Genomic DNA, 23,054 nt, shown 5'->3' on the forward strand with positions numbered 1-23,054 from the left:
AGCCATTTCTTTTAATAAACTTTAGACTAATTGCTTTTTGTCCTTTGGGTTTTAAAAGTTTTAAAAGTATTTAAAATTTAATAAATAGCACATCAGTCTATAGTACACAGTTTTTGAGACATAGTTTTAAGAATTGCTTAACAGAAATGAATATAACAACTAGTATCTATATGAGAAAATAGAAATAATCTTTGGAGAAAAGTTTACACAGTTCTTGGAAATAATTTATAAAGTATTAACACATAGTTTGTCATACTTTTTCTATGTGTGGAAGGTTCCCCAGCCTTTTTGATTTGAGAAGCTTTTCCTTCCAAGTCAGGGAAAAATCTGAAAACATCTTAATTTATGATTTCTGAGGTCTTGACCATATCTTCATAATAGTAGTCAATCAGCATTATGAAGAACACTAAAAATATAAGAGATGGTTGTGGCCTTAAAGAACTTGCAGCATAGTTAGGAAGATAACATGTAAATTTATGAAAATCAGTAATAGGATATAGTATATAATTAGATGTGTGATGAATAGAGCACTTAAATATGAGAGAATCCAAAGGAATGAGAAGATTTGGGGCTTCATGGGTTAGGGAAATGGAAGGATTAGAGCTTCATGTCTGAAGGAAAAAGGGAGATAATTTTGGACATGATTTATGAGAATCTTCTCAATTTTTGTAATTTTCTCAGACAAGCTTGAAACCATGAAATCAGCTTCTTTATCATTCATCCTATCAATTTTGTCTTTGTAATATTTTATGCTATCCCCGGTCTTTTGCTTTCCATTCTTCATTTTGTGAGGAGAAGGATCAGGTGGAGTTGGTAGGCAGTGGGATTCTCAAGTAGAAATAGCTAGTAAAACTTAGAGATGTAGACCTGGACACTTAGAAACGGATGCAGGTACTTCAGGACCACCTTTCTGGAGGAGTTGGGTTCGCAGGTGTGATAAAAGTGTGGACATGGAACATAAAGGACGAGACGAAGGCCTTAGTCTGGAAATGCACAGAGGGAAAGAGGGAAGACTGACGTGCTCACCCAGAAGCAACAGGAAGAGGAGGGAGGGGTCAACATTTATTGACTATGGATCATGTGCTGTGTGTTTTATATCCTGAGTTTCATTTAATTCTCACAAGAATCTTATAAGATGACACAGATGGGGAAGCAAAAACGCAGGATCGTAAAGCTAGAAAGTGTTGGAGCCAGGTTTCTAACACAGGTCCGTTTGTCCATCATCCTCAGCTTCAGTTTTATGGTGCTGTTAGGATGAATGGAATACTGCATGCATGTATCAGCTAGTAGAGTAACTATCACTATGCTTCAAGATAAAAGCTCTTCTTTTTAGATTTAAAAAAAAAATCCCACTTTTTATTGAACATGTACTTTATGCAGACACTATTCAGAAAGAGAGGAGCCAGAAAAAGAGCAAAAGCTAAGAGAAGAACTGAAATAGTCTAGCCTTAGAAGCAAGGGAAAGATTTTTTTTTTAAAGATTTTATTTATTTATTCATGAAAGACAGAGAGAGAGATTGAGAGAGAGAGAGGCAGAGGGAGAAGCAGGCTCCCAAGGAGCAGGGAACCCGATGCAGAACTCGATCCCAGGACCCTGGGACCATGCCCCGAGCCGAAGGCAGACGCCCAATGACTGAGCCACCCAGGCGCCCAAGGGAAAGATGTTTTAAGGAAGAATTGTTAACACTCTCAGGTTCTAAAGAGAGATTATGGAGAAATAAGGGCTGAAGTTAGGAATTCAGGGTACATTATCTTGGAGAGTGTAATATTCATGATATGATAGAGGAAGAAACTCAGATACCAAGAGTTAAGAAGAGAGCAATATAGAGATAGAAAAAAGTTTCTTAATCTTGTCTGTTTCTTTATCTGCACAACGGAGCTAGTGAAACCAACCCATGATAATGTTATATGACTAAATATGATAATATTTGAAAATGAGTATGTCAGTACCGATTAGTAGTAGTTACAGATAGGATCATTTGTAACACAAATATAAATGAAGACCCATATACCATGTATGTATACGTTAACAAACCATTACATAAAATATATTTTGTCCTCCTCCTTTGACAAATAAACCTTCATGTGGACCTTGAACTTCAGGTTTGAACTAAGAAGTTGGATTCTTCAGACTTACATGCCATAATGTGTCTGCATGTGTTGAGCCCATCCCGCCTTCTGAGCCTAAACCCATATCTCTTCCACACACCATTCTCTTCACATGGCTTCACACATATGTTTCAACTCCCCAGTCCTCACATCCATGATTCATTCATATTCCTTGAGCAGGTGAGACCCAGGGAATAGGTTCTTTCAGACCTTGGAGGCGAGGCTACTCTGTTTAGGCAAAGGAATTCCTGGGTCTAGATTACCCAGGGCATAGGCTGTGGCAGAGGTGTGGGTTCATGGTGTGTATGTTCTTTTTTTTTTTTTTAAGATTTTATTTATTTACTTATTTGAGAGAGCGAGAATGAGAGAGAGAGAGAGCATATGAGAGGAGAAGGGTCAGAGGGAGAAGCAGACTCCCTGCTGAGCAGGGAGCCCGATGCGGGACTCGATCCCAGGACTCCAGGATCATGACCTGAGCCGAAGGCAGTCGCTTAACCGACTGAGCCACCCAGGCGCCCTATTGTGTGTATGTTCTTTTGGACCCATGGTCTCTTCACCTGTGAGGAGGGGTATGACTAGAAGAGGGCCAGAGCAGTTCCCCCTAAAACTTGAGGTCCAGGGCAGAGGTCTGCCTGGATCTCCATGTAGATCATTTATTTGAGAAAGGACATTGAAAGGAAGATAAAACATAGGCCTCATTTTACAGATGAGATACTGAGGCATGGAGAAGTTAAATAATTGGTTGGTAAGATAGCTAATAAATGAAGAGATTTGAACCCAGATTTGGCTGATTCCAAAGCTTTTGCTTTTTCTCCAATTCCCCACTGCCTCTCATAGTAACCATTAAAGCATATGGCATTTAACCTTGCTTGCTTCAGAAGCATAAGAAATGGTCTTACCCCCAAGCCTCTGTTGGTTTAATTAAAGATACAAGAGATGAACGTATGAATTTTTTTTTATTGTCACATCCATTCTTCTTGGATTAACTCTTGAGCTCTTAGGGAGGCAAGTAGAAGTTTTTGTTTATTTAGGGGAAGTCAGTGGAGGGAGCATAGTACAATCTGCTTACTACAGATATTAAATATCAAGGCTGTCTGGTTTTGGTGGAGGATGTCTCTAGTATTTTCTTCCTTTTATATTTCCATATTTCAACTACTTTAATTATTGAAGGTTAGGAATAAAATTCTTAATGTTTAATATACTTACACACTGGGCCTTCTAGAAAGAAGTAGCATAGTGTTGGGGAAAACACTGTGGACTTTGGAGATGGATCATGTGTTCAAATCAAGGCCCAATATGAGAGAACCTTCTGCGATAATGGAAGTTTTTTGTATCTTGATAGAGGTTTTGGTTATGTGGGTGAATGCATTTGTCAAAACATATGCAAGTATATGCTTGTGCATTTTACTATATAACTTAATTTTTAAAATATAGAGCAGTAAACAAATAATTGAACTCTGTTTAGGGGTGAAGTATACTGCTGTCTGCAGCCTAGTTAGAAATGAATCAAAAATAAGATCAATTGATGGATAGGCAGATATATGATGAAGCAAATAAAGCAAAGTGTTACATATAGAATCTGTTGACTTTATGAGTGCTCACTAAGCAGTTTTTTTTTTTTTTTTTCGGTAAACTGGTTATGTTTGCAGTTTTTTAAATAATGTGTTGGGAAAAGAATGATGTCCCACTGAATTAACTGTCATGTGGTCCAAACTTCACTTTCCTTTTCTATAAACTGAAGTTAGCAATACCCAATTTGCAGAATCATGCATTTGTTCTGAGGACTAAAAGAGACAGGTTCACATGTTTAAGGCCAATGAAGACATGGATCATTGCCAGCTTATTAGAATAATCTGTGTAGCTTAATAGAAATAAAAACTAAAAACCCATTTGTGGAATTTAATATTACTTTAATACATTAGCCGTGCAGATACAACCTTTTTTAAAACAAAAAATTATTGTCAACTCTTAAAATTGAACTTGCAGTTAAGGTTACAGTAATCAGACAGTAGTATTTTCTCAGTTTTCACCATATAGTCTAAAACTTCCATCTCTAGACAGATTTAAAATTCTGAATGTGAGTGTGTTTTTAAATGAGAAAATAATGCATATAGTTTTTATAAAGTGGTCAAACAGTAAAAACAGTTTAGAGCAGTAAGAAAAGGTGTTTCTTCTGAATTCCCAGGTATAGTAGCTTCCAAATTGGAAAGGAAGAAGTAACACTGTCACTATTTGCAGATAATATGATGCTGTATATAGAAGACCCTGAAAACTCCAAAAGACTGATAGAACTAATAAATGAATTCAGTATGAATTTGCAGGATACAAGATAAATATACAGAAATTTGTTGTTTCTTTACACTAGTAACGTATCAGAAAGACATATTAAGAAAATCCCATTTACAATTGCATCAAGAGAATAAAATATGTAGGAAATAATCCATCCAAGGAGGTGAAAGACCTGTACACTGAACTATATAAGACATTGACTAAAGAAATTGATGAAGACACGGATAAATAGCTATTCCATGCTTATGGATTAGAAGAATTAATATTGTTAAAGTGTTCATACTACCCAAAGCAGTCTACAGATTGAGTGCAATCCCTGTCAAAATTCCAGTGGCATTTTTCACAGAAATAGGACAAACAATCCTAAAATTTATATTGAACCACAAAAGACCCTCAATAGCTAAGGCATCTTGAGAAAGAACAAAGCTGGAGACATCATGAAATCCTTATTTCAAAATATATTACAGTGCTATTATAATCAAAATAGTGTGGTACTGGTATAAAGACAGACACATAAATCAATGAAACAGAATAGAGAGCCCAGAAATAAACCCGTGCATATATCATCAATTTATCACAAAGGAGAAGAGGATATACAATGGGGAAAGGACAAGTCTCCTCAATAAATGATGTTGGGAAAACTGGACCACTATCGTATATTATATACAAAATTTAACTCAGATGAACTAATGACGTGAATGTAAGACGAAACCATAAAATATTCTAGAAGAAAACAAAGCTCCTTGACATAGGTCTTGGTGATGATTTTTTGGATTTGACATTAAAAGCAAAAAACAAGTGGGACTACATCAGACTAAAAAGCTTCTGCATAGCAAAGGAAACCATAAACAAAATGAAAAGGCATCCTACTGAACAGGAGAAAATATTTACAAATTATATCCAAAATAGCAAAGAACTCCTATAATTCAATGGCAAAAGAACAAACAATCCAGTTAAAAAATTGATAGAAGATCTGAATACATATTTTTCCAAAGAAGACATTTAGATGACCAGAAGAAATATGAAAAGATGCTCAGCATCACTAATGATCAGGGAAATACAATCAAAACTACAGTGAAATATCACCTCATACCTGTCAGAATGACTGTTATGAGAAAGACAAGAGACAACAAGTGTTGGCCAGGATGTGAAAAAAGGGAAATACTTGTGCATTGTTGGTGGGAATATAAATTGGCACAGCCACTATGGAAAAAGTTTTTGAGTTTCTGCAAAAAATTAAAAAAAACTACCGTATGATCCAGCAGTTGTATTTCTGGGTATTTATCCAAAGAAGACAAAAACATTAACCTGAAAAGGTACATGCACCCCCACGTTCATTGGAGCATTATTTACAGTAGCCAAGGTGTGGAAGCAATCTAAATGATCATCAACAGATAGATAAAGAAGTTGTGCTATATGTATACAATGGAATATTATTCAGCCATAAAAAAGAATGAAATCTTGTCATTTGCAGCAACATGAATGGAGCTTGAGAGCATTATACTTAAGTGAAATAAATCAAAGACAAAGACAAACATGATCAAATATAATCTCACTTATATGTGGAATCTTAAAAATAAAAAGCTCACATATACAAAGAACAGATTGATGGTTGCTGGGAGTTGGGGGGTGCGTGAAATGGGTGAAAATAAAATTATTTATAAAATAAACAATTTGTCTAGGGATGTAATGTACAGCATGGCAACTATAGTTACAAATCCTGTATTGCATATTTGAAAGTTGCTAAGAAAGAAAATCTTAAAAGTTCTCATTACAAGAAAAAATTTCCAGAACTATGAGTGGTGATGGTGTTAGCTAGGCTTACTGTGGTGATCACTTCACAACATATACAAATATTGTATCATGTTTTACATCTGAAGCTAATATAAGGCTATATGTCAGTTATATCTCAATAAATTTAAAGAGCTGGTGCATTCACTCTGACAGGAGTAGCATCAAACATACTTATTTTACTAATTGTTTTTCTTCTTAAATTGGAAGGGATTCTTTACATGTGAAATACCATTTCATCGTTGAAAAGAGTATGTTATCTTGACTCATAATCTGTAAGACGGTGAATTTCTTTAATAGATTACTTAATAATTGGTCATGACTACATTTATGGAATAAATGCTATTTATGGAGTCCTTTTTTTAAAATATACAGTGGTGGGGCATTAAGCGTCTGCCTTCGGCTCAGGTCATGATCCCAGGGTCCTAGGATCGAGCCCCACATCGGACTCCCTGCTCAGTGGGAAGCCTGCTTCTCCCTCTCCCACTCCCCCTGCTTGTGTTCCCTCTCTCGCTATGTCTCTGTCAAATTAATAAATAAAATCTTAAAAAAAAGATTTTAAAAATAAATGAATAAAATATACAGCAGCAAATGAAGTGTTTGTTAATATTTATGTTTGTTTTCAGAATTCAGAAATGAGGTCTGAACTTTTTTCTTTTACATAATGTAATCCTTAGATTAGTGTTATACTTGCTTCATAAAAAGATTTTGCAAGATTTCCTTCCTTTGTGCTCTGGCACAAATGGTGAAGATACCATCCCAATTATCTGTTACTTGAGTCTGAAAAAATTTTACCTATGAAGCTAACTAGACTAGTATGTTTTCAGATTGTAACTCTTTAGTAAAATCTCAGTTTTTTCCATGGCTCTTGGTTTCTTTTTCTTTTTTCCTTTCTTGTTAAAGATTTTTATTTATTTATTTAACACAGAGAGAGAGAGAGAGAGAGAGAGAGAGAGAGAGAGAGAGAGTACAAGTAGGCAGAGCAGAGGCAGAGGCAGAGGGAGAGGGAGAAGCAGGCTCCCTGCTTGGCGGGGAGCCCAACGTGGGGCTCGATCCCAGAACCTTGGGATCATGACCTAAGCCGAAGGCAGGCGCTTAACCAACTGAGCAACTCAGGCACCCCAGTTTCTTTTTATTTTTTTAAGATTTTTATTTTTATTTATTAGAGAGAGTGCACGCACACAGGGAGGACGGGCAGAGAGGGAGGGAGAACTAGGTGTAAGTACACTCTGCACTGAGCTTGGATCCCAGTGGAGCCCGACACGGGGCTAAATCTCAGGACCTTGAAATCGTGACCTGAGTAGAAACCAAGAGTTGGATGACCAGTTTCACCACCCAGGCACGCCTTTGGCTCTTGGTTTCTTTTAGTTTCTTTTTTGTTCAATATTTTCATTTGAATATAATCCATTTCATCCAGCTTTTCCAAGTGTATTTGCATAGTTTCACAAAATATTCTTGAATAATTCTTTTAATTTCTTGTATATCTGTAGTTATTTTTTTCACTTATATTGTATATCTGTGTTTTGAGTGATTAAATTTATTAGGTTATATGGTATTAAATTAGGCTATGTAGTATTTTTAAAAATTTTAAATGTTGAAATTTGTTTTCCTGTTTTTCTTTTTTTCTAGTTCATTGCTGTCTGACTTTGCTCTATCATTGCCTTTCTTCTGCCTCCCTGGAGTATATATATGTATTTTTTCTCAATTCTAGAGATAAATGCTTAATTTTTGTGTTTGTGATATTTTCTGTTCAGTAATATAGTTGTTTTATGCCAAGACTTATCCTCTGAGCCCAGCTTTGGCTAGTATATAATGTTTCCATTATTCATATTTGCAAGATACTGTGTAGTTTCAGTTTTGATACCCTGTTTAGTATGTGAGAGCATTTTGTTTTTTTAACTTCTAAATGGTTAAAATTTCTTTTCTGAGTAAAAATTTAATTTCTAGCTCTATTGTATTTAGAAAATAGAATTATATATCTGTGGAAACTGCAGTGAAATTTTCTTTGTGGCCTAATACAAGATTGGTTTTTTTCTTAATGTTCTGTGGGTATTTGAAAACAAGGCATAGTCTTTACTTTTAGATACAGAATTAATTCATTACATATTAATTCAGCCTTATTATGTTATTCAGTTTCCATATAGCCCCTTTATGTCTGTTTGTTCCATCATAAGCTGGCAGTTATTGAATTAAAATTTCTGTTGATGTATGTTTCCAGTGGCCATTGCTTTATATATCTTAATAATATACATGTATAAAGATTTATGTCCATTTTATTTTCCTTTTGGTTGGCATTGTTTATTATTGTAGAATACTCTGTATCTTGATTAATATTTTGCCCCTGAATTTAAGCTTTTCATAATATAAGTTAGTATTGAAAACTCTGTTTTATTCATTCATTCATTCATTCTTCCATTGGTCAAGAGCTCTGGTTCTGGAATCAAACTGGTTTTGAATCTTGGCTCCAGCATTTTCCAGCTTTGTAATTCTGGGCAAATTACTTTACCTCTCTGTCTCACTTTTCTTATTTATTAATGGGATATTGTACCTCATAGGATTATCATAAGGAAATATATTTGAAATGCTAGGAATAGGGATCAACACATTAAGTGTCAATAAATAATTGCTATTATTATTTACATTTACCAGCAGAGAGAGGGAAAGATAGGTGCATGTTTGGATAGTGGCCTTGGCACTGTAAATTCACAGCTAGAAAAGGGGAACTTCAAAAGGAAATTTCTTCGTCCTTTCTCCCACCTCATTCCCATGTTTTTTTATTTCTTAGTTTGTTTTTGTCTTTTGTCTTTCTGTTCTGGTAAATCTTGCTTATTGCTGGAAATAATTAGCTTTGCACTATTTATTTATTTGTGTATCTATTTATTTATTTGTTTTGGAGTCCTCTGCCATATTTCCCTAATAAGGAAAAATGGTGTGGTGAGCATGGCAGTTTTTAAAAAATTTCTGATGGGCAATTGAGGTGAGAATAGCTTTTACCGTATATGAATCTTTCCACTTAGATGTCCTATCTACTCCGCTCATTCATTTTCCCTCCAAATTTGGTATCAGAGAAGACTTCAGAATTTTTCTCGTTTACCTTTTGTATTTTTTGAAGAGTAAGAGATGGGATGGTTAGATCCTAAGTGAAATTCTGCATACTCTGCTTTTATTTTCCAGATGATGTTTTTCTTTGGTATTTTATTGTTTAAAATTAATTTTCAAATATTGAAGTATGAAACATTTAAACATGCCAGTAAGTACATAAAATAGCATTTTAATTTATTTTTCTTTTTTTTTTTAAAGATTCTATTTATTTATTTGAGAGAGAGAATGAGATAGAGAGAGAGAGAGAGAGCACGAGAGGGAAGAGGGTCAGAGGGAGAAGCAGACTCCCTGCTGAGCAGGGAGCCCGATGCGGGACTCGATCCCGGGACTCCAGGATCATGACCCAAGCTGAAGGCAGTCGCCCAACCAACTGAGCCACCCAGGCGCCCTAATTTATTTTTCTTAATTTCATTAAGTTTGAATATATGGAGTTTTATGATCCTAAGTCTATGCCGGCATCTTTCTCTACAAATTTATTTATTTATTCATGTATCTATTATATTTATTTATTTATAGAGCAGAGGGTGGTGAGAGGGAGAGAGAAAATCTTTTTTTTTTAAGATTTTATTTATTTATTTGAGAGAGAGAGAATGAGAGATAGCACAAGAGGGAAGAGGGTCAGAGGGAGAAGCAGACTCCCCGCCGAGCAGGGAGCCCGATGCGGGACTTGATCCCTGGACTCCAGGATCATGACCTGAGCCGAAGGCAGTCGCTTAACCAACTGAGCCACCCAGACGCCCCAGGAGAGAGAAAATCTTAAGCAGGATCCATGCCCAGTGCGGAATCCAAACGGGGGGCTCCATCTCACAACCCGGAGCTGAAATCAAGAGTCAAATGCTTAACCAACCGAGCCACCCAAGCACCCCTATTTTTATTTATTTTTAAGAATCAGATCTGGAATAAGTCCTTCACATTGGCTTTAGCCGCATTTGATAAAGTCAGCAACTCTGAACTAAAATATATGAATTTTTGCTGTTGAAATTACATTTAAAAGAATCTATCCTTTTCCTCTCTTTGTGAAAGGAGCTTGGCAGGGGAGGAATTTAATCAAAGGAGTGGATGATATCCCTCAAATAGTAATAGATATGAAAGAGAACTTTCAGTTTAACCACTCTGATCAAAAACTCATTTCCTGACCAAAAGTCATGCTTAATACAGGTGTTTGGGTTTCCTGTGTCCTTGTTAAACAAGTTTGTTTAAGAAGCAGCAGTTGATGGAACTATCTTGGGGAGTGGGAGGCTTCTCTGGAAATGGAAACAAGTCTAAAGATTTGACCATTGTGGCCTCTTAGATTGTGTTCTGGGGACCTAAGTTGTTTTTATTGAGCTGGTCCCTAACTGGCTGTCGAGTGAGTGTATAAAGATTCCTTCCTGTTGAAGATCACCTTTACTCTCTTTCAGCTATGAGCTAATTCAGAGACAGAGGATCATATAATCCTAGAGTTTAACAGTCCACGTGAAAGTAGTCATGTTCCTAACTTAGGGAGTAGTATTTTTGGTTGGCAAAGGAATATCCTCAGCTGTACTGATGAAAAACTAAAACCCATGGCTAAAATATTTAATATTCGTCATTTCCAAACACTATGTCTAAAGTTATCAGAAACTCAAAATTCTACTTACTAATTTTCAATAGGTAGTAAAATCATTTGATTCAGAAGTAAAAGGTTTTTAGCAAAGAGCCTTTCCCATACTCCTGTTATCCATATAGTGCTTGGGGTTCCTCCCATTATCAGAAATATTTAACAGGTAGCAAAATTAACCTGCTTTCCTTAGTCTCTTCCCCCACACCTTTACCCCTAATTTAGCTGTAGGTAGAATTATGAAATAGGTTGTATTTATTTGGAACAACCCTCTTAATCTATCATCTTGACGTTTGTTGTCTGGTACTTTTGTTCTCCTTTTATATCTTTTAGCCCATCAATTTTCTGTCAAAAATCCTATAATAGTAATAAATAATTAGCATTTACTTAGACATTTGTTAGTGACATTAAGTTTTAAGAACTTAAGAATTAAATCCTTAGCCAAGGGCATAGTATGAGAAAGCAACATGCCTTTCAACTTAATAACTACTTTGTATAAATGAATGATTGGGATAGGATCTATCCCATTCCTAGGAAACATTAGTATGAACCAAGTGAAAACAGTTTTCATTGCTGTTGGAATTCTCATAGCTTTTAGGGGATAACACTGGTACCTACTGCAGTGAGGATTACATAAAATAATCCATGGTAAGCTTCGAGGACAGTATCTAGGACATGGTAGATATTGGTAAATGTTAGTTGCCTTTGTATTAGAATCTGTAATATTTTACTGTCAGGAGGCTTAGATATAATGATAGTGAATTTAGTGACAGAAAAAGTCATTATTACTAATATCAACAATTGGTATGCAGTTATGAGCATTAAGTCTGAATTCGTAGGAAATGGCATAGAAATTATACAGATAACTCTGCCACATGATAGGGGTCTGAAACTCAATAAACAGTTCCTGGTAGGTCAGGATTCACTCAGTCCTAAGTAGCTATTGTTGCCTACTGTGCAGTCTTACAAATAAGAAATGGCACTTCAGATTGGTGGGTCCAGGTATGGGAAAGTGGAGATAGATTCTTAAGGAAACTCCTTCCTTCATCATCACTTAGGTATCCCACTGATGATATTCATGCCATCAGTTGAGCACTGTTAGTTTTTATGACTTTGGAATGGTGTGAAAATATTTTTAGAAGATATCTCATAGTCACTTATGTTGCTGATTTTCTGTCAGGCATGAGAGGTTTTTTTAAAATGTTAAAAGCTATCAAGGAACAACAAAGGTAGTTTATCTCTTGGATAATTCAGAGGCAGTTATACTCCAATGTGATTGTTAAATATATTTTTAAAGTGTTTGGGAATATTATTTTTAAAAAGTAAAATTGCTTTTACTTTTTTACATGTGGAATCAATTTTTTGAAACCCAGCAACCGAGGTAAATTGTAATTTGAAAGATTATAACACCAAAGAATTAATACATTGTAATATTCTCTAAAAACTGAAAATTAGATCTCATTTGATTTTAAATCTCTTCCCGATAGTAGTGATAAAACTGGTCAGAAAGGGTACTGTTAGGTGTAAAGACCAAGTAATAAATTGAAATATTGTTTATACTTTTAATTCCTCACATACCCATTTCCTTTTGGTTAAAGCAGAAGCTGGTTATTTGTCAAGAGTCTGTTAGTAACTCTGTTTCTATAAGAAGCCAGAGAATAGTATTTTCAGTGTACACTTTATGTTATATCTTTAATTTTTTTGTTAAATGTTCTCAACATGACTTGAGAAACCTAACTGGATAGATTATTAATGTGCAATCCCTCCTGGCCTCTTCTATTGTATTTCTTTTTTTAAAGATTTTATTTATTTATTTGAGAGAGAGAATGAGAGAGAGAGAGAGAGAGAGCACAAAAAGGGGGAGGGTCAGAGGGAGATGTAAGCAGGGAGCCCGATGTGGGACTCTGTCCCGGGCAGTCGCTGAGCCGAAGGCAGTCGCTTAACCAACTGAGCCATCCAGGCACCCCGTTCTATTGTATTTCTTGACTAGTACCTCTGTGTGATTTGAAACTTGGCAAGAAAAGCATGACAGAAAATATCAGTTATTTTTGAGAAAATGCAAATGATGCTTGAGTGTTTCAGGTTCAGCAATACATGGCTTTTTTTTTAATTGAAAAATGAGGCTGATTTATAATTGCCTCTTTGACTTAACTATTTTAGTAACAGTTTTATTGAGATATAGTTTATGTACCATACAGTTCACCTATTTAAAGTGTACAGTTTCTTTCTTAATATATTAAATTCAGGGTTGTGCAACCATTGCCATAATCAATTTTAGACTATTTTCATCACTCCAAAAAGAAACCACTGTACTCATTAGCAGTCACTCACTGTTTTCCCTGAACCCTCTTTCTCTCAGCCGGAGGCACCCACAAATCTACTTTCTGCCTCTGTAGATTTGTATATCCTGAACAGTTCATATAAATGGACTCATACAATATGGGGCCTTTCGTATCTGGTTTCTTTTACTTAGTATAGTATTTCTAAGATTCAGCCATACTGTACCATATATCAGTACTTCATCCCTTTTTATTGCTAACTAATATTCCAGGGTGTTGAATAAAATTTATTTATACATTCATGGGTTGAAGTACTGCTGTGAACATTTGTGTACAAGTTTTTGTGTGGACACATGTTTTTGTTTCTCTAGGAATTGCTGGATCGTATGGTAGCTCTGTGTTTAACTTTTTCAGGAGAACATTTTTGTAGATATTTTTCCCTTACATAATTAAAGTGTACCATGAAAGGCATATCTGAACTGAATTATAACTTCCTGTCAGTATTTTCATCAATAACTTTCCACTAATATTTCTGAGTATTTGACATTTCAATGACCTTCACTTTTCAGTTACTCTAAACATTAAATATTCCGGCTTATCTGAGGTCTCCAACTCTGTTCCCATAGCCGATAGCTGGTGATCTACGTTTAGACCCTTGGAGTTTGGAGAAAACCCTAATCTCCTTGTCAAAAGAAACCAGTCTACTGAAAAATATTTAATGTAATGTATACTAGCATTCTAACTTACATGTAACTTATGTGTAACCTGTCTTCCAAAATAGATTTGACATTTGTGTCTAAAGTTAGGGTTTTCTCAGTGTAGACATATAACCATAGTCACCAATTCTATAGCACAGCTATATTATTTTTTTTAAATCCTGTTTCTAATTTTGAAAACAGTAGTCATTGTAGAAAATTTCGAAAATACTGAAAATCACAGAATAAGTTGCCTGTATTCCTAATATCCAGACGTAGCCATTTTTTAACATTGTGATATATATCCTTTTATATTTTGATTATTTACATTTAAAAAATAAAACCATTTAAAAAAATAGAATTCGGGGGGAGTGCCTGGGTGGTTCAGTCGTTAAGTATCTGCCTTCGGCTCAGGTCATGATCCCGGGGTCCTGGGATCGAGCCCACATCAGGCTCCCTGCTCAGCAGGGAAGCCTGCTTCTCCCTCTCCCACTCCCCCTGCTTGTGTTCCTTCTCATGCTTTGTCTCTCTCTGTCAAATAAATAAGTAAAATCTTTAAAATAAATAAAAATAGAATTCAGATGATATGATAGGTAGTGTTTTGTCATCTTTTTAATAAGTCCTAGCATTTTCCCATGACACTAAATATTCCTAAGCATGGTTTTAAGTCTTTTTTTCCTGATTTTTTCTCATTCAGCTGAAAAAATAAATTATGGATTTACTATAGCATTATCTAGAATTCTTACTATTTATAGGTTGAAATATTTCTCTCTAGTCTTTTTCTCTTTGTGTGTATTTGTTTCCTAAAGTGGGATTGTAGTCCATGTGCAGTGGTTTTTATGTTGTAAGAATGAGCCACAATTTTTCATTTCCCTACTGATAGACATTATTTCCAGTGCATCTCTGGGTGTACATCTCAGGTTAATTCTTGGAAATAGAATTACTATGAATATTGTTAAGGTTGTTGGCACATTTATGACTGCTTTTTCTCAAATTAGCATTTCTTACAGAGTAAGGCAGATGATTTCATTTTATCATATGCAGTAGTTGATTTCTGTGGTATTTCCTGTTTTCAGAAATTGCAATTCACCAACACCCTCCCTCCCCCTCACCTTAAGCTTAAGAAATATAGCTTCTTAAATCTTCTGAGTAAGTTCCTTGGTACTAATCTGGAAAATCACAAACCATTACTTCACAGATTATCATTCAGTTGCGTTTTGAGCATATTGAGGCCTAATTAGATAACAGATTTTATACATTTAGCTTAAATACTCAGGCATGTTAATCCTTGCTAGGGACTACTGTTTAATGTTCCTTAGTAAAGAAAAATTTCTCCCTATTAGTATAACTTTCCACATGGCTCCAAATGATATATACATTAGCTTAGCTTATGTTAATTTCCAAAAACGTAATTATATGCAAATTGATATTATACTTGTTAATGGATATTAGCCTACAAGGAAAATGTGTGGGTCAGTCTGGCACCTTGAGTGCAGAATCTCTTTCTTACTCATTTTTATTTCCTTAGTCTAATAGTGGTTTTCAGACTTTAGCTTGCATCACAATCATCTGGAGAGCTTGTTAGAACATGGGTTGCTGAACCATATCTAAGAATTCCAGGTTTAGTAATTCTGGGATTGACCCTGAGAATTTGCATCTCTTATAAGATCCCAGATGAGGCTGATGCTGCTCATCAGCAGACCACACTTTGAAACTGGTCTAACCTAATGAGCACGTAACTTGCTATATAATTGAAGTGTGATAAAATATTTGATCATGTAACTGCTGCTGTCACTAATTCCTAAGCTTTTGCAGCTGAACTCTTCTACATTTTTTTTTTAAGATTTTATTTATTTGACAGAGACACAGCGAGAGAGGAAACACAAGCAGGGGGAGTGGGAGTGGGAGAGGGAGAAGCAGGCTCCCCAGCGAGCAGGGAGCCCGATGCGGGGCTCGATGCAGGGCTCGATCCCAGGACTCTGGGAATCATGACCTGAGCCGAAGGCAGACGCTTAACGACTGAGCCACCCAGGCGCCCCCTTTTCTGCATTATTTGTTAACAAGTGAAACAGCAATTTAAATTTATGCTTAGTTATAAAGCTATTTGTATTTGTATACTGTTATCAGAAGAACAAGGGATAATAATAGAATCATATAATCTTTTTTGTGCTCCTTTTAATGCTTCATCAAGATAGACTTTTCAAAGTAATCTTTTAAGTTAAAAGTTTTATAAAAGTTTAAGCATTTTTTTATTAGTGGGGGAAAAGTAAATCTCTAAATGATATGTTTATAAATAATGATTTGTAATTGTCTGTTGTAAAGCTTTTTATAACTTAAAATCAGTCTACAATCATAATTATTAATTTAAGTATCATTGATTTTCATGTAATTCCATTTCATTTCTTGCCAGGTTGATCAGTACTTTAATGCTAAGGATCATCTCCTTAAAGCACTGTAAAACCATTAGCAGTCAGTAATCATATTTCTATTATAGATTATAAACTACATTAAATTCCAAGACCAAAGATTAATTGTACAAAAAATAGATTTTTCAGTTTTACATAAGGGGTGCCTGGCTGGCTCAGCTAGTGGAGCATGCAACTCTTGATCTTGGGATCGTGCGTTCAAGCCCCACGTTGGGCATAGAGTTTACTTAAAAAAAAAAGTTTTACATAAGTTTTAAATAAGATTACAAGAATTTTATGAAGTGATTAGGTTTTTTGGTTTTATGGGGGGTTTTGGAAGTGGCTTTGGGCTCTTGCATATTGAAAAAGTGTACTTTCTTGCTAGGAGTTCGTTTAATCTGTTTTGAAGTTGATAAAGCAGGAAAGCACATTTGCCCTTGCTAGTTTGTGAATAAAGATATAACAAAATTACCCAGTATTCACGTCTGTTAAAGGACCGTTATCCAAAATATACAAAGAACTCTCAAATAAGCTTAACAGTAAGAAAACAAACAATGTGATTAAAAAATGGACCAGAGACCCTAACAGATACCTCACAAAGAAAGATGGCAAGCAAGCATATGAAAAGATGCTCTGCATCATTTGTCATCAGAGAAATACAAATGAAAACACACCTATTAGAATGGCCAAAATTCAGGACAATGAGAATGCAGAGAAGTAGAAACTCCCATTCATTGCTGGTGAGAGTGCAATAGCCTACAGCCACTTTGGAAAACAGTTTGGTGGTTTCTTAGAAAACTGAACATAGCCTTTTCACACCATCCGGCATTCATGTTCCTTGGTATTTACCCAAAGGAGTTGAAAACTTCTGTCCACACAAAACCTGGACACAGATGTTGATATCAGCTTTATTCATAATTGCCAAAACTTGGAAGCAGCCAAGATATCCTTCAATAGGTGAATGGATAGGTAAAGTTGGTCCTCTAGACAACAGTATATTACTGAGCACTAAAAAGAAATGCGCTATCAAGCTGTGAAAAGACAGGGAGGAACCTTAAATATATGTTACTGAGTGAAAGAAGCCACTCTGAAAATGTGACCCCTACCGTATGATTCCAACTACATGACATCTGGAAAAGGCCAAAAAGGAGAAAGCTAAAAGATCAGTAGCTGCTAGGCATCAGGGGATGTGGGGAGGAATGAGTAGGTAGAATACAGAGGATTTTTAGGGCAGTGAAAATACCCAGTATGATACTATACTAGTGGGATACATGTCATATATACATTTGTCTACATCCATAGAATGTACACCACCAAGAGTGAACGCTAGTGTAAACTGAACTCCGGGTGATAATGTTGGGTCAGTATAGGTTCATCAGTTTGCAACAAATGTACCACTTTGTTGAGAGATGGCCATGCATGAAGGGAGGAAATGGGGTATACGGGAAATCTCTGTAACTTTCAGTTTTACTGTGGACCTAAAACTTCTCATAAAAAAATTATCTTTTAACGAGTGTATGGTCCTGTGCCAATAGAACTTGTTTTCTGTGTATTTCACTCATAGAAGAAGAGGTCCTCACATAGGAAACCAAGAGGTAGTGGATGGACCTGAGGGTCGGAGAGAAAGCTTCATGGGCTGGACTTTGGACAGTTCTGAGAGATGAAAATAGAAAATGGACTTTTCCACCTATAGGTATCCTTATCACATAGAGGGAATTTTTTTTAGCCAACTACCTTTTGGTCAACAGTCTTGGAAATGGCTTTGGTTCTGCATTATTCAAGTGTACACTACCTTGGTAGTGTAGGTGGAGGCAACTAGAAAGGAAGAATCCCCTTAGTGTGGTGAATGAAAAGCAAGCAATTATATACAACATCAATTATTGAGGATTAGATTTCTTTCTAAGCTCTCTGTGGAGGATGTTGAAAGTCTGCTTGTAAAATAAGTGTTCTGGGGTTATATAAATAAGAGAAAGTAAAGCAGGTTTTTTTTTAAAAATGTGTGTATTTGAATTTTTGAAATGCTAATTGCATTGTACATGGAGTATGGGAAGGTATGAAATACAGTATTTCCCAAATTAGTTTGATGATCGAACTCTTATCTATATTCTTACCAACATCCAGGAGCATGTTATAAGTAGCACAGTTCATAAAATTCTACTCTAGATCAGTGGACAGTCCAGTCAGAAGGAATTGCTTACTGATATGAAAGGAAAGAACTTCTGCTCTTTGTGTTGTGTATGTATTTAAATAGTAAAGCATTTCTCAGATCCTCAGATTTAATAAATTAGATACAAATTAGTTCATCTTCTGTGACTTCACAAGCATGAACTTTACATAGATTTAATAAACCAAGGAGCCGTCTTTTGGTTTTGCTTTGACTAAAATACCTTGTTCAAAATCTGTAATTAAATGTATAAAACACTGCTCTCAATAGAACTTTCTGCAGCTATGGAAATGTTCCACATCTGTGCTGTCTTGTATAGCAGCCAGTAGCCACTAGCCACATGTGGTTATTGAGCATTTGAAATGTGCTAGTGCTACTGAGGAGCTGAATTTTTAGTTTTATTTCTTTTTCATTAATTTAAATTTAAACTGTTGCATGTGGCTAGTAGCTGTTATATTGGACAACGTAGTCTATAGAATATATTTGCAGACTAGAGCATTTTTCATACTATTTATTTTAAACTGGTGTGATTAAAATGAAATTACTTTTTGGGGAGTTTTTTTTTGAAAAGTTTATAGTATGATGATTATATTTAAACAATTTATATGCATGTAATTCTGCAGCCACATGACTGAGAAGTCTTCTAATGGTTTTGCACTCTTAAAAAACTATTTTACTAGCTAGATGTCAGGAACATAAATGTTCCTTTGTAGTTAGTTTTTATTTCTTGTGTATAAATAACACTATACTCTGAAATAATCAAATAGGTTTTCACATTCAGTTTTAAGAAAAGAATGATAATATGAAGAAAAAATCTGTGAGATAAGAGACCTCAGATGTAGTTTCATTTGCCATTGGCATATTTAGTAATATTAAGACAATTGTAAAAGTTTTGTGGCTATTAATTTATCTCTAAGTTGGAGATATAGTTTATGTAAATGTCTTTTGAAAAAGACTTGTACAAAATGAAAGTAATTCCTGTTATAAATGTAATTATTAAATAATTATGGAACACACCAGAAATTTCACTCATTTTCTGTAAATGTACTTTTGAGTTTTAAACCTTGTGATCCTTAATCATTTGATTTTGACAAGAGTAATGCTTACACTTGGTAGAAAAGTAAAAGTAACAAGGCATGTAAATTCTCAAAACTTTGACGAAGATAAACTGTCATAACTGAATAACTTTAGAGTAGTTGATTATTAAAGATATGACTACTTGGTAGGGGGGTGCTAAATTTTTTCAGTGAAGTTTGACTTATCTAGGCCTGAACTTAGGAAATTTTAATAACTTAGTTCTTTGCAAACAGCTTATTTGATATAGTGATACCTTTTATCCTTGAACTTGTCAACTGAATAAGCTATTTTGCTCTGTTATCACTAAATAGCTTCACTTTGGTATTTGAACTGGTTAACCAGTTTATTTGTGTTTTTATTCAACTATCATTTAACTGTTGGTTTTATTTTGGGATATTATTATTTTTAAGAGGTGGTAATTCAAAAAGTTGTTTGCAAGCATTTGAATCCTATAAAGTAGAACTGATGGCTTCTTCATAAGAAGCCATATAGCGTCAACCTCAACATAAAGATTGATTTTTTTCAGTATGCAATAAGTCATTTTTAAAGCTATATATATTTATTGTGCTAATCATTATCCTTTGTCTGTCTTTAGTGATTTTTACTTTCCCTAATTTGCATTACACTGTTTTCTCATATCTTAAGGATGATATTTTAAGCAACTACTAAATAGTCTTGCTTATTTGATTTAGTGTTTTGTGTTACGTTTGGGTATATATAGTGTCTGTTACTGGTTAAATTATTGAAAATGAGGTTTTAGGTAAAAACAATTCTCTTTTCTGACATGTAGCTCAAGTTCTTTTTTAAAAAAGATGTATTGCTTCAGATTATAGTAAGTTTATTTAGCTTAATGTTTTTCTTTTTCATTATTATAATTTTATGTTTTCATTTAAAGATGCTGGATGTTGGGGTGCCTGGGTAGCCCAGTCATTAAGCATCTGCCTTCGGTTCAGGTCATGATCCCAGGGTCCTGGGATCGAGCCCCGCATTGGGCTCCCTGCTCGGCGGAGAGCCTGCTTCTCCCTCTCCCACTCCCCCTGCTTGTGTTCCCTCTCTTGCTGTCTCTCTGTCAAATAAAAAAAAAATTTCTTTTAAATAAATAAATAAAGATGCTGGATATTTTTCAATACTATTGCTAACACTCTTTCCTGAGTATAGGAAGAATAGTACAATCAACCCTTTATCTAGCTAGATATTTGACATGTAGGTCATCTGTGATCCCACTGCTTCTGAGCTAGTTCTGTTAATCTCATTTCCATCTATTTTACTTAGTAGAAATGCCATTTTATATTTAGTTTGGCAGTCTCTTTAAAAGCACCAATATGGGTATCTTCACAATTCTCTTTTATTTGATAACTTTGTTATTAATGTTAATGTCAAAAAACAAATGTTTGAATAACATTACTCAGAGATGTTGTAGATTGATCATACCTAATTCAGAATATGACAGAATGTTTTAAAAATTTCATGGGTCATGAAAATCTTAGCATTTAAGGGATTTTAGTATTTAGTATAACCCCTTAACTGGTATGTGCTAAGATTTTGAAATATCTTTTAGTTGCTGTGAGATTAAGAAGTAGAGACAAAGTTCCTTATTTTATTATTTTTATTACTTTTTGTAATTAAAGACACCCAGCTGTTGGGCAGAAGAGGGAGCAGAAAAGAGGTCACATCAGCGTTCTGCATCATGGGGGAGTGCTGATCAACTAAAAGAGGTAAGTTATTTCTGTTTTCAACCTGTAACCTGTTTTAATCCTCGCAAATTATCTTACTGTTTCATGAATATAATATTTTCTTTATTTGTGCTAACCTTACCTCTTTCAGAGTTTAAGCATTGCCTTCCAGGTTTGGGTGAACAAGTCTGAGTTTACTTTATTTGTGCCCTTCTTATCATTTATAAATATTTGTTATGCACTCATTCAGCTTGAGCCTTTCCAGAGTGAAGTCTGGTTTTATGTAACAGTCTCTATATCTTGTTTCTTTTAGCCATCTTCTGTTCCCACTTCAGCTCTCTTGTTTCTGAAAAGTTTTTTCTGCTTCTCATAGCTTTTTTGTAATATCCAACATGTTGTTGCCCTTTGAGACCCAGTAGTGCAGTAGAATCCATGTCTTTTAGGAATAGTTTTTATGACTCTTTCCTTTATTATCAAAACCTAAATTATGATCATCTTTATGTATACTTTGGATTCTTTTCCATGATAGTGTTATTTTTATCCATATAAATTCTTATATAATTGTTTTTATAAAATTACAGAAACTTAGGGTTGAAAGGTCATCTAGTTCATCTCCTAAATAAATACTCCTTAAAAATGTGGTCATCTAGTCTATTATGATCATTCTCAGAGAAGTTCATCACTTTGCAAAAGAACCAAATGAGTTCAATTGTTTTAGGTTAAGTTGTCAGTTATTTTGTGCATTGAACTCAAAATTATACCCCTAAGTTTGATTCTACCTTTTGTATCAATTAGGTAAGTCTGCTTTAAATATTTGAAAGGCTAGCAACATGTGTCATTTTTTTTCAGGCTAAAGATTGACATTTCTCTCATATTTTTCATATGTCATCTTAGCGTTACTTTCATATACTGTAGGTTATCAGTATCTCATACACTGTGGTGTCTAGACTGAATAGATATAGTCTGTTAGCATGATTTTGTCTGTGACTGTAATACATTTTTAGTAGCTTCTTTATTTTATTGATGTAGAGAAATCCTCAACTTTTCTATATACCCTGTACACAGGCACATATGCACAAAATGAGTTTTTCCCAGAAGCAACAAAAAAGAAAGGAGGGTGAGTCTAATATGTCTAGTCTAAAATAGTTGCACATCTGTGCATGGAATATGAATAACAAAAAAATGAACTTGCAGTTTTATCTCTGAGGTAAATACAATCTCGAAGTTATAGCCAAGATTTGGCATAGTTAAATTTTGGACTACAGCAACACGTGATATACACTATTAAAAAAGGAATGTCTGAGCTAACTGAGATATTTGCTCACTGTCCCCACAGAGCAAACACAAAGCTGGACAAAACTATCAAAACAACTAATTTAGTGCTCTGGAAATCAAACAAATTGAGAAACTTTATTCATGAAAAGCACTGAACTCAGGGTATAAGAACAACACAGATTTGTGGTGGTATCTGGTGCTACTCCTCATCCCCAGCTTTGTTGGTGTGGCATTTCAATCAGGATGGGGCAAGCCTTGAAAACTGGAAGCTGTGTAGCCCTAGCTGGAGAGAGAGCACTTGATAGGAAGTGTTGTAGATTAAAATAGTGTAACCTTAGTTGCAAACAAACGGAGGACCAGTGGCTTCTCTAGTCTAAGGTATAGTCCAATTTGTAGCAAGTAACAGACTCATGAGGTAGCAGGATTTTATAGAGAGCTCTAGGAGATAAGATAGTCATGGGGGATTGATAAGTTCACGACATATCCCAGGTTGACCGGAGGCTGTAGATATGCACAGCAGAAAATGGAGTGGGCTTAAGCCACCCATGCATCACTGGTCAGTGATACCTAGGAAATATATGGAGAGGAGATTCAAGCAAGCCTAGTGGTAATAAAA

At 35.1% G+C, this 23,054-nt stretch overlaps 1 protein-coding gene across 2 annotated transcripts in view; it reads left to right on the plus strand.

Annotated features, from left to right (window-relative positions):
- The window catches only part of GLCCI1 (glucocorticoid induced 1), a 103,094-nt gene that overhangs the window by 34,223 nt on the left and 45,817 nt on the right, over positions 1-23,054 (plus strand). For both annotated transcript variants that reach the window (XM_088018533.1, XM_028118180.2), the window contains exon 3: positions 21,119-21,205. In XM_088018533.1, the coding sequence (XP_087874659.1) occupies positions 21,119-21,205 (87 nt within the window). The remainder of the gene's footprint in view (positions 1-21,118; positions 21,206-23,054) is intronic.

Source organism: Eumetopias jubatus, unplaced genomic scaffold, assembly GCF_037043125.1.
Source record: "Eumetopias jubatus isolate StellerSeaLion01/CBP00866 unplaced genomic scaffold, mEumJub1_p1.0 scaffold_14, whole genome shotgun sequence".
Lineage (NCBI taxonomy): Eukaryota > Metazoa > Chordata > Mammalia > Carnivora > Otariidae > Eumetopias > Eumetopias jubatus.